General features: G+C 52.1%; 1 protein-coding gene across 7 annotated transcripts in view; it reads left to right on the forward strand.

The window, feature by feature from the left end:
• Positions 1-12,748, forward strand: part of LOC144934572 (uncharacterized) — a 63,942-nt gene that overhangs the window by 35,081 nt on the left and 16,113 nt on the right. For 5 of the 7 annotated variants that reach the window (XM_078860514.1, XM_078860516.1, XM_078860519.1 and 2 more), the window contains 5 exons: positions 6,147-6,336; positions 8,976-9,056; positions 10,105-10,215; positions 11,997-12,069; positions 12,661-12,746. In XM_078860514.1, the coding sequence (XP_078716640.1) occupies positions 6,147-6,336; positions 8,976-9,056; positions 10,105-10,215; positions 11,997-12,069; positions 12,661-12,746 (541 nt within the window). The remainder of the gene's footprint in view (positions 1-6,146; positions 6,337-8,975; positions 9,057-10,104; positions 10,216-11,996; positions 12,070-12,660; positions 12,747-12,748) is intronic. The other 2 variants (XM_078860517.1, XM_078860518.1) reach the window with 1 other exon arrangement.

Raw genomic sequence — 12,748 nt, forward strand, 5'->3', positions numbered from 1 at the left:
TTGGGGGGGGGGGTTGCTGCCGCTCGGCACTGCCACCTCCTGTCAACTCTCAGCGCCATCCATGCCTCTGCACCACGCGGAAGTCCCAGTGGTGACCCAACCAAAAGCGAAGCATCGAGGATAGTTTGAAAATGGGCGGAGGTCTTCCCGTTGCGTCGGTGGCGGGTGGTGGTGGTGGTACCCAGGTGAAAAAGGACGTTACAAGCAACTCGTAGAGAGGAACGTGCTCCCTTTTTTAAAACCACCACGTCCGTCGTGATCTTCGTCATCTCCAATGCCGTGTTGCCTTCAGAAAAAGTTGGCTTCAGCTCAATTCCCTAAAAAAATTATCCTATAATAATACACAACCCTTTGTCAATCCACTACTGGGTGGCTGAAGGATGAAGGCCTTCCGGCGCCACATTCATCGTTGGGGGTTGTTGACCCTACTTGACCTCCGCTGGTCCATGCGGTTTTGCGAAGGTGGACACCCGTGACCGGTTCGGGTATCGCTCGCCGACGTGGAGGGTATCCGGGAATCGCACGCGGATCATCCGGGTCCGATGACGGTGCAACGTGCTCACGACCGCACCGCCATCGCCGCTCCATCGCTGCACGTGCACGCGTTTATAGATGCGTATTTAAAATGTAACTTTAGCATTTGCCTTTCAATAGCGGTAAGGCATTTCACTTGGCCCACCTTTTTGACTACCCGTTTCATTATGATCGTATCAACCGATTCGCTTAAACTTTAGCGGGAGTTTAAAGCGCGGCTGAGCGGCGTCACGTGGATTTGCGGTGTTCGCGAGGCCGTTGTGGTAATAATCACCTATTTTATAAAGCGCCTTTCATATTGAAATGTCCCAAAGCGCTGTGCGTCGAAAAAAAAAACTTCACTCGCAAGTATCGAATACAATCTAAGCGACGTAGTAAGCTGATAATAACGATGTCAATGACCCGTGCCCACGTGGGTTTAGTTTCCCCGCCTTGCAAAGACTCGGCACACGAGGAGCCCGCCTCCCAATGGTTAATCCTTCTTCCCGCTGCTGTAAACATTCTCCGCTTTGCATGAAACTGTTCCTGTTTGCCATCCTCCAGACAACTAGCATCTGTGCATTGTGCACGCGATAGGGGGCCCTTCGTCAATCCACTGCCGGGTGAACGCTTTGCCATGCCTTGTCGGTCGTGGGTGTAGTTTGACCCTACTTCCTCACCACCCTGGCCGGTGCAGTGGTTTGTGAAGGTGGGGGAGGGGTGGCGTTCCCCGTTACGTTTTGGATCGATATCGCTGACCATCACTGATGCCAGCCACGCCCGGGAATCGACCTCGAAGCCGGGCAGCGACGCGGCTGGGCCGGTGCGCGAACGGCCGCATCACCACTGCCGCCAGTGAAGGTCTGACGAGCGTAAAGGTGACCTCGTCGAGGACGCGCGATGAATTTCTCAAGGGGAGCGTCCTCTCCCGTCAGGTTCAGCGGTGAAGCCGCCCCGCGGCGCAGGTGACGACTCCACGCGCGCGACTCCAACGCACGCGCGTTTCGTGGGCTTCACGCGACCGCGATTCCTGAGAACCCTGAGAATAGTCTGGACTCGTTGCCCTGTGACCCGATCCCTTCCCACCCCCCCCCATCCCAACCCCGTATACTGACGGATTCCAATGGGGTGACAGATTCATCTTCGCTGGCCGGAGCTGTGACATCGATGTCGTCCGTCGCTCCAACGAGAGCGCCGCGACTCTTCATCGCGGCGCTGACGAGTGTCGTGACATCGATGGGGGGGGGGAGGGGTGGGGGTGATGAAGTGGGGGGAGATGCATATTTGACAGCCAGAGTTCGGAAAAGAACTCCGTGACAACAAGCGCTTTGGCTGGGGCACGTGTTTAAACACGTTTAAAACGATTAAAACGGTTGAGGTTTTGTTCAAGGACTTTTTAATCTATTCACTGGTTCAGAATCGGTATCTTTTAAACTGGAGGAATCCGATGAGCTGTGAACCCCTTTTTTCACAGATATCGAGTAGGGTGACCGGTCAGAAAGTTACATTTCAGTTATCCAATTGTGTCCTGCATTTACCCAAACAATATTTGCCGAGTCTCAAGGCACCCTTTTTGCGGGGGTCCTGCCGCACGGAGACATTCGGTCCAAATTCCGTGGCGGTTAACGAGCGTTGGGCGTTTTTTTTTCTTCTTCCACGAGCCTTACTCCTGCACTCCAACCCACTCCTCGCTTCGGCCGGGCGGCATCTACTCGTGAAGTTTTTTGTTTAATGACGCGATCTCGCTCTGATCACTGGAGCGTGTTCACTTGGCGAGGGACGGTAGGAGCGGTGCGGGTTGGACAGCAGTGGGGGGCGGGGGGGGGGGAGCAGCGTAACCCGAGCCCCCGGGGGCCTCGCCTGGCACGGCATCTCCTTGCCCCGGGGCTTATTTTTGGGCGCAGCCATGAACGCGCGAGGCGTGGATTTCTGCCCTCCGGGTGGCAGCGGAGGGGAAGCTGAGGGCCATGATGAATGAGCGGGGTGGTGGGGGGTAATGTGAGGGAGAGAGGTGGGGGGGGGGTCTCTCCCGCTTTTGTGTGGCCGTTGGACCCGTGGCACGGCCGTTAGCGCGGCGCTGGGCTGCTGCGGCGGTGACGCAAGCGAGAGAGTAAAAGTGTTCCCCTGCCGCGGCGAGAGAGAGGTGCCAGCGATGAAGTCATAACGCGCGATCATAATGCGTGCGTGCGTGCGGAACGGCGGCACGATCTTGAGCTCTCGCTACGCTACGAACTCGGCGATCCGAGTTTGGTTCCCGGCCACGGCCGGCATCGGTGGCGAATCTCTGAACCCGTCCTGGGGGGCGGGGGGGGTCTGTAAACATAGTGGCCGGGCCGGTGCTAGTCGCATCTTTCCCCCCGTGTGTGTGCCATGCTGGCGTTACTAGGTGCTCGTAAACAGCAAGCGTCTGTAAAACGCGATGTGCATGGCTAAGGCCCCGCTTCTTGTAAAAAAATAATAATTTTTAACAATGTCCAAAGTGGTAACTTTGTTTATTTTGCTAAATGTGTTATTGGCGGTCGAATTCGCAGTTGGCGCGAGTTGTGCGTTCTTGTGAATGCTATATCAGCATTGTGTCCACAATCGCTACAGAGCTGCACACATGCGAAACTAATTAGATGACGTGGACGCATTTGCAAATCTCGTGATGGTTGGGTCATTCTTTATATATAAAAAAAAAATATCAAATAACTAGTTTTGGATAGCATCGATTCAATGCAAATTGTGTCTCGCAACCGCTGATGAACCAAGGACGAGCTGGACGGCTGCCATGCTGCGAGCTGGCGCCAACCATTTGCTCTGCGGTTCTCTATATATTAAGATGTTTTCGGAAAATTAGTGTTTTATACATGTGGAAGAAAACCGGATCACCCGGAGAAAACTAAACACGTGTATGGGAAGGGGGACAACTCTCCATCCCATAGACCAGGGACAGATTGATATCAGTCCACGCTTTGCTGTTACTGAATTCTGCTGGGTGGACCGATGCGGTGGGATTGTGAGATTTTAGAAACTTGCACCGTTGTCTCAATTGCCGCAGCCGGCAGATGGAATTGAACCGGCGGCCTGTGGATTGCAAACCGAGTGAGCTAACCATTCCACCAGAACAGCTAATGTGTGAACGTGTACAATGTGGTACGCTGCTGCTATGTTAACGTAAATCATGCTTTCATAAAAGGTCTATTAATGCATGCACACGTCATGCTTAGCATTGCGTAGCTTGCAAGCTTGGGTATTTCACATGCACCTAATATCACGTGCTCTGTTAACAGATATGCGTGCGTTCATAACTAATTGAAATACTTGGGTTTTCAGCGTGAGAAAGAAAACACAGTTCGCAAAGAAAACTAAATTAATCGCCGACGTCAACCTCGAACTGCCGGCTGCTCACGTGTTGCAGAATTCAAATGTTCAGCTGTCGGTTATTAAAGAACTTATTAATTTTTACTTATTATTTTCAGTAGGCAAATCTAAACCACACGCAGATATTTAATTCGTGGCGACATTAACGGCTGCGTTTATAATACCGAAAATAAGACGCGTGACATCTAAAAGTGAGGGCCATAAAACTGCCAGAAAATTCCACGTGATCGTAATGAGGGCGGGCGGGCGGGCGAGTGTCTTTATATCCGCTCTGTAAGGGGACACGGTCCGGCAGTGTCGTGCGGCGTGGGTTATTTACGAGGTGTCGCGCTGGAATAACTTAGTGGCAGAGGCGAAACGGCGGCGCGCGACCGTGGGGGCCCTCGGCCGAAAAATCACCGATCCCGCCACCGTAGCCTCCCGCATGCCGGCTACGTGACGGGCAACCGTTATTTCGGGGTGCAATGCAACCTGCCTTATTTTTGGATGTTTTTTTTATATTTAAAAGTAAAGTAAAAACCCTAAGAAAAAAACAACTCGTGACAAAGTACGTTCTCGAAAATTGGCGCGGCAACCACAAAGGTCGAGCGCATTGGAGAATGAGAGAGAGAGAAATGGAAATAGCGCTCTTGCCCAAATGGGTCCCCGTTCAATTTGTTTTTCGCTATTCTAAATCTGCTCTACCAGGCGGCCAGCAGCACGCGTGTTCGGCGATCAAGTTGTTCGTGGGCGAAACGCATTTTTGATCGCAGCAACATTGCCGTGCTCGTGACCCGACGCGTTCAGGCTTCGAGGTCGAAGTTCGGCTAACGTCTGGATACTTTGCGTATGCGGGAATTTTATCCATCTTCTTTGCGCGTGCATTCTCAACAATTGACGAAATGCCAGTCGTGCCCAACTAAACATTTTGACTGTGGCTGTTTTTTTTTCGATAAAGACTTTTTATTTTTTGTTATCACTTGTGGTAAAGACCACTGGTGGTGGTGTTCGAGATTACCACATGTTTTCCGACACGACAAATTATTTTTAAAACATCAAGAGGTCATCCGTGTTAAGTTTGTAACTAGCTCGTTTCTCGGTGTCACGGTGTCAAAAGACTATCGGTAACCTTTAAGTGTTTGTGCGATGGTACAATAACAACAACGCCCACCGCATTCTCGGTTGTGAATGAAGATCGCACGAACGCTTTCCGATCGCTTAAAGTTCCGCGCATGGCTGTTGAGTCGAGTGGGCTCTGGTTTCTCTGGTGGCGTCAACTATGGTGGCGACAGACATTCTAATTTGAAGTTAAAGCTATACTAGCTTTAACTTCAAATTTCTATTTTACCAGGTAAGTATATAGCTATGCACCTCTTTTTCAGAAGTGATCTGGCCGCAAATGATAGCTCAACGAAGCGGCTTATCATCGCTTGGACATTTATTGCAGCCAAATACTCAAAACGCATGTGGATTTTACATGTGGCGGGACAATCCAGCAGGACCCAGAGGGGGGAAAAAAATATCCACGCGACCACAGGGAGAGACACAAACTCCAAATATCCAGCAGGTGTTGGGGGTCGGGATTGAACCCACGACCTCCTGTAATGCCAGGCGAGGTAGTTAACATCTCCTAGCCACCGTGGAAGTGTCGCACTGTGACGAAAGCAAACAAAGCATCGGGATTTTCTTCTCCCACTCTTTTGTGGTCTTGTTATCAGTCTTGTTCAAATTTGTTACGAACGGCATCGTGTCAGCGGGATGACACCGTTCGTTCGCAAAGCGTCTCGCAGCGATTTGCGGGGGCGGAACGTCGCGAACGTGACCAATTCCCGCCCCGGGCGCTTCTGCAGATCAGTGCGACCTTGCCGTCGAACACTCCGGAATCGTCCGAATCGGCAGTCGTTTACCCTTTACAGTCGTGTGTGTGTGTGTGTTCGTTTCGCACCGTACGTAGCCAACCGTGCTAATCGGAGGTGCACTTTGTTAACGGGATAAGTCGATAGTTTGAAATGTTTCTGATAATGAATGCCTCATCGCCCCAGCCCTGCTTGGATAATCACTGCCCGACTACGAAGCATTACCCACGATTAACCCACGTCTTCCGAGAGGCGTGATGCGTACGGCCGACCTGGTGGTGGAAAACTGCCCCGCGTGTGCGCGGCGGCTCTCGCTCGCCCCCCCGCCCCCCCCGGAAGTTGAACGGCGCACTCCGTTCTGCCCCCCGCGGTCGCTCCACCCCCACGTTGCTCACCCCCACCTCTCCATTGTCTCCTCACGCGTGCGCCCAACAGACTGCCGGGATTTTTGGAGAGCGACCGGTGCGCCCGCTATCGGCAGAGTCCCGCCACGTGCACCGCACGCCCCGCACGCGCCATGGAGGAGGAGCTGGAGGGCGTCTCGCTGAAGGAGCGCATCGCAGCCTACCAAGCGGCGCTGGCCGACGGCACCGCCACCGCCCGCACCGACACCGCCGGCGGCACGGTGAGGCCTCAACCGTATTTGAGAGGAGCCCTCCCTTACCGTTGTCTCGACTGACATTGTTAGAGAGTTTTCCAGCTGAGTCGAGGGTCATAGACTATGAAGCTGGCACTGCTTCATAGTTGATCGATTTAACCCACTTTTCCAAGTGGTAGTGTGGTGATGGTCTCAGCCCGGTCACCAATTTGGCTCAACTCAAATTGTGAAAATTCTAAAATATCGGTTTGACTGTCATTTGGTCACGTGGGAGAAGACGTCACTCAATGGGAAGCAGTTTCGTGATGCCACCTCCTCTGGGCCATTCTCTCGCGGATGCACCGCTCGGCAACATTTCCAAATCGATCATCCTTCTCGCGATTTGATAACGATCGCAAAATCACGAAAACGTCGAGGGGGGGGGGAGGTGAAAACTAAATCCCAACGACAAGGAAAAAAGACGGGTTAAGCCGATTTTATTAACTTTTTGTGGGGCCATATCTGCATTGCCCCCTTCTGAGGGCTGTTTTCTTTTCCCAAAATGAAACCGGCCGGCACCGATGCGTGGGCCGATTTTAAACAATCGTGATATTTTTTTTTATTATCGGTGGGAAATTCCTTCGCGCGTTCATTCTGCGTGCCGGCCTGTTTTAGTCTGCGTCGGGGGGGCGAGTTATATCTGTCGGCCGAGGGGTAACCGGCGGGATTTTTTTTAGGCACTGGCAGACGTGGGTGGTCACAAGGGAACGGCCCCCCGTTTGAATGTTGCCACAGCTGCTGTCGATTTGAAAGACTTCAAAAATACATTGCGAGTTGTCCGAGGCCGTGTTTAGCGCCGGTCTCTGTGCGCTGCGGCGATTTTTGCAACAACAGTTTAATCTATTTGCTGTGTGTGAACGGCATCGTTTCTTACGCGTCACTCAAACTTTCTCTCTGCATTGGCGGAGGACCGTTGCCCAAAATGTTGCCAGATTTTTATTTAAAAATATATTGATAATAATTTTTAGCCGGTTTTGGCCAATTCTGACGTTGGGTACGATATTTTAAGTCTGTGTATTTATACGTGCATCTGTTGTTGATGATGGCGATGAAGAATCAGCTATGAATATTCATGTGTTTTTTCGTCTGAGACGAAGAGTATAAGTGAGCATGCGTGCGCACGCGTGCGTCATTCTTGAGGACGGGACCACAAAGAAGTTGAGAGGGTGTCTAGGTGTGACACGGGTCATTGGTCATTAGTGAAGCTGAGTTTAAAGCCATGGAGTCTTTATTTTTTTCTTTTCATGGCCCTTTCAAAGTGAGGGAGGGGGGCGGGGGGGGGGCGGTGACCTCTCACTCGCTCGCTCGCATTCTCTCCCGCCCTGCTCGTGCGCACGTCCGCTCTGACCCGGGATGGAATTAACCACAGCTCATCGCTTCTTTCCCGCTGCTTTTCCCCTCGTTTGTCCAGTGACGTTTTAACGTACAGGTGTAGACGGCTTAGCGTGCTCGCTGCGCGTGGGCCGGCGGTCGGCACGATTCATCTCGCGCATTAAACCACGAAAACCCGGCGACCTTCCCTTGTTCCATTCCAATGCCGTGTGGCTAACATTGATGGAGAGCGATATCTGAACCGAGTCCACCGACACCTCTCCTCGGTTGGCTCGAACTTAAAGGAGTACCTGGTGCCATGTGTTAATCGTCAGCGCTGGTGCGACAAAGATGGGCGGGGACGTGGTGGTGGGCATTCCACAAATCAATTTAACGGGATGGCCTTAATAGATGCCCGTTAACAGAACTTGCCCTTTTGATCTGCGGGGGGTAACGGGGCATCTTTGTTTTGTCTATTCTTTGCTTCGCGGTGGTAACCCATGCTAGGTCTATCGTATTACAGCGGCGCATGTGGGTTTTCACCCTGCCACGTGGTGGTGGGGTGTGTGTGTACGTGTGTACGCGTCTGCGTGCTTGGGGAGCGCCTCGTGCCGCAGTTAGCGCCGTTGCACTACAAGCCCGTCGAGCCGGGTTGAGTGCTCGCTCAAGACGAACACCAGCTGCGATTATCTGAACTGGTCCTGGACCTCCCCCTAGGTCGACTCGGCCTCAAATGAATAGCTGGTGCGGTGTGTGAACATCGCCAATAGGGAGACGAAGGGTGTGTTGTTGGCCACCCACCACCTCGTGTCGGACTTTGTAGGTGCTCCTCGCTATAACAGCACTTGCCCCAACATTCTGTTAAGGCTATACGGAGGGGGTGTGGGATCTGTGTCTCTTTCTGCGTATGTGTGTGTGCTTGCATGTGTAATGTGGGCGTAAACGGCTTGGCGGATATGACGTCATGGGGGGAGGAGTCAGGGTCACGTGGGGGGAGATGGTATAGCGGGGAGACAGGAAGACATCTGGGTCAGTCGGGGGAGTGAAGGTTGGAGACTGCGTTGGGTGGTCGCCGTGCCTCAGCCTGGTGGCTGAGGGGCTGCATGTGTGCTTGTACGCATGCACACGCAGACACGTATGTACCTTAATACAGGTTTTTTTGGTTGAATCGCTATATATTTATTACGCGATCTAACCCAAAATACCTGTATGATGGATGATATTGGTCGCGAAAGCCTTACGTGTTCAACTGGCGTATGTACCTCCTTGTGCGAGCCCTCACACTCGTGTCTATCTGTGTTGCTGCCGCTCACCAGGTGAGGGAGGTGAGTGGCGAGGCCACCGACGGGTTTTCCGAAGTCTCCCAGCAGTTCCAGCGTGAGCATCACTCAGTGCAGGTAACTTGGTGATGGACGCCCCGTTCGCGAAACAAATAAACAAGCATCCACCTCTCTGCCTCTTCGCCGCGTTGCGTTGGAGACGTTGAGAAAATGTGACAGATGGCCACACGTTTGGTTCCTTTGAGCCGGTGGGTCTAGATGAAGCCGGAGAGATGTTCGTAACGTGCGATGCGCGACGCCTCCACGCATCGGTACATCTATGATGGGAGGGTTTGCTCTGGGACAGACTGCCCAACAAGGCCACACACTTTTCCTTCGCGTCGAGGTGGATGATGGCGATGGTGGACGATGTTCTCGTGCGGTATGAGAAAGGGTTTTTGATTAACTGTGGGCAACGTTTGAAGGACAAAATATAACTGAAAATACTTCTCGGGGCATATATTATTAGAATCGGAATATTTATTTATATTTATTTATACCGGAAGAATCCGATGAGCTACAACGCTTTTTTTTTCCACGGATAATGCACGTGAGAATACATCACAAACAATTAATGTAAATTACTTTAAAAATATATCCACGCGTGTTTTAGGCTCATGGAGCCGCGAGCTCGTGGGAGGGAGCCTTCAGCCGGTGGGGAAAACACGACCCCAGGGTCGTTGTGCAGACAGACTGCGAATAATAAAATAACTTGACGGACAATATTTATTTCACGTGTATCCGTCCCTCCATATGCAAATAGAAAAAGTATTATATATTTATCCATCACTGCATGCGTGTTGACTGCACTAATCAGGCACTAGATGAGGGGGGGGCGTTTTTTAAATCTGGCAACAACACCGTGTTTAAAAAAAAAGAGAATTAAACGTAAGTTTAGTGTGCGCGGTCGCTCGCTTCTCTTGCCAGGGCCCCCCCTGAACGGCCGGCCGCGACGCTCGTTATTTCTCGCGTTACTTCTCTCGTTATTTCTCACGTTATTATTAGACAGCGCCGCGGTTTCCCGCCAGTGTGTGCACCTCCCCCACCCCGAAGGTATTTCGGTTGTTGTTAGGCCCTTGCCGCGGGCGAGTCCGTGACACCCCGCGTCTGCGTTGTCGCCCGGCAGCACGTGACGAGCAGCAGCAGCAGCGAGGTCCACGTCGTCTCCAAGTCGGTGGAGCAGAAGGAGCAGCACGCCTCGAGCATCGCCTCCTCGTCCCAGCTAGAGGAACATTCGGTGAGCGAGCGAGCGGGCGGACAAGCAGGCCAGCGAACGCCTCGACTGCCTCCATCGCGAACCCCCCCCCCCACCTGCACGGTCACGGTGGTTCAACTCTTCAGCTGCTGATCGGTTGCCCACTGCAGTTGACGGAAGAGGGCCTTGGTTGTGGAATTTCTTCTTCTTCCACTCGTTTGTCCCACTCACGTTGGGGGGGGTCCGCTGTCCTTGCCAACCTTCTCCACACTGCCCTGTCCTGCGCCATCTCTCTTTCCACTCCTCGGGCCACCGTGTCCGATCGCACCACATCATTCCCTCCACCTCTTCTTCTGTTGCCTTCCTCTTGATCTCGTTCATTTCACTTGCATCACTTGCACCTTCTGATCCACATCATGTTTCTGTTGTCTCTCCGCATCACCGAACCACACCAGCCCTTTGACTCTCATCTTCTCTGTGATTTCTACCACCTTGAGTCTTCCTCTCACTTGTTCATTTCTCACCCCCTGTCCCTTCCTTGTTAAACCCAACATCCACCGCAACATCCTCATCTCTGTGACTGCCATAGCTTGGTCCCCCCCTCTTTCTTGTGCCCCAGCACTCGGCCCCATACAACAGCACCGGCCTCACCACCGTCTTGTTCACTATTTCCTTCAACTAAACTGGGGGGGACCCTCTTATCGCACACCGCACCACACGGCCTTGGTTGTGGATGGAATGTGCCAATTTGGTGTAGATGTAGTGTACAAGTGCAGCGCTCTGCCACCTCCTCTTGCCCCCCGCTCCACCCTCGCTCCACCCCCCCCACTCCCCCTCCACCCCCCCCCAACAACCAGCAGTGTTACCCTGCGAAAGGGGAGAACAAATATATGTCTATCTAATCGGCGACAGAATAAGAATCCCCGTATTGGTTTACTGTGTGAAATGCTTTGGTGAATTATCTGGTGACGTTTTTGAAGGCAGCGGTTATTGTAGAAGGTGGGTTTTTTGTGTTTGTGCACCCTACCGAACACACCAAAACAACAAACGAACTCGGCGTCACGTAAATACATTGTTTACACGTCACCGGATAAGTCACCAAGCGTGCCGAACGGCGTAAGCGGTTTACGAACACGCATGCCCGGAACGACTTCCAAATCTGCGCGATGTCCTCCTCCCAGGCAAGTGGCTAGAATTGTCGCTTGTTGCTTTGACGGTTGTTTGTCTGTCGCCGGGCCCAAACCCAGTTAAGTCGCTCAATTGCCAACGCTGGCACGCGTCGAGGAGAGAGGGCTGCTGCCGCCGCCGCTACCAACTCTCGCTGTGCCTCAGCGCCACCTACTGCCGTGCCAGAGGGAATTCACTCGGAGCCACTCGCCGTGTGTGCAAATGCCGGCTCCATTACACGCGCGGCAGCAGCGGATGTTTCCTTCCTTCATTCAACACCCTGTGACCTGCGAGGGCAAGGCGACCAACAGTGAATTTTCTTTAGGAAACGGCGGTTCTGTCGTCATGCTTAACGGAGTCCGAGAGGCTTTTCTTTTGGATGATGCGCAATTGCATGCTTGTGCCGAGGTTAGGTGTAAACGTTGCATGTCCTGGCCGGCGCTACTGACCAGTGGGGGTGGAGTGTGATCAGGCAACCCCCATGACTGACACGGCGTGGGGATGCCTTCATCCAATGCCAACACATGTAGTATTGATGGTTTTAATGGGATGTATTGGTGGAAGTGTTTCTGTGCTTTGTACTATGGGTATTAAATTACACTCTTTGTTACTCGTGTAGTAATATGCAACATTTGTATCTTTTTTTTTCCTCGAAGGCTTCAAAGTCTGAAGATAATGTTCATACTTCAAGATCAGTTTCCTCTGCTCACAAGGCCAAAGATACCGATTGTGAGTACGGCGCACATACTTTTAATATTTGTTGATGGTGTTAGTTTTTGCAACGCAAATACACTGCAAACTCGATGTGGACTTTTGTAAATGTCTCTTGTAAGATTTATTGTAATATCCGTCTGTACCAAAATGCTGGCACTGATAATATCACAATACTTAATGGAAGCACCATCAAACTAGGGGTGTAATGGTGCATCGATTCATCGATTAACATCAATTATTGTCACTTAAGTCGATGATGCTCACATTGGATTGGTTTGCACGTGGTGTCTGCGCCCACTCTAACGTGGCGCTTTTCCACCCGTGTTATTGTTAAACCAAAATAACCGATTCTCGAATCGATTCGCCACCCTGAATCGAACCGATTTCATTCCGCTCTCTACTGCGAACCTGTCGAACCTTTTTGCTCCATCTTGCCCTTTGCTCGTGAGAGAACTGACCATTTGACACCGCGGCATCGTTCGCGACCCTGGCGAATGGTATGGGCCGTTTCCAATATCACGCGTTGGTGGCCACAACACGTGTTGCAGTTTTTTGTTCGTGTCGTTTTAACGGAGTGTGCGCGTGGTGTTTTTCCCCACCCGATAGCACCCAGTGCCTTTGACCATCAGGCCAAAAAACAGGCCTCCGATGGCGACGCGGTGGATGCATCTAAGGTGAAGCGGTTGCACAAGGT

The sequence above is a fragment of the Lampetra fluviatilis genome, chromosome 10 (assembly GCF_964198595.1).
Source record: "Lampetra fluviatilis chromosome 10, kcLamFluv1.1, whole genome shotgun sequence".
Classification (NCBI taxonomy): domain Eukaryota; kingdom Metazoa; phylum Chordata; class Hyperoartia; order Petromyzontiformes; family Petromyzontidae; genus Lampetra; species Lampetra fluviatilis.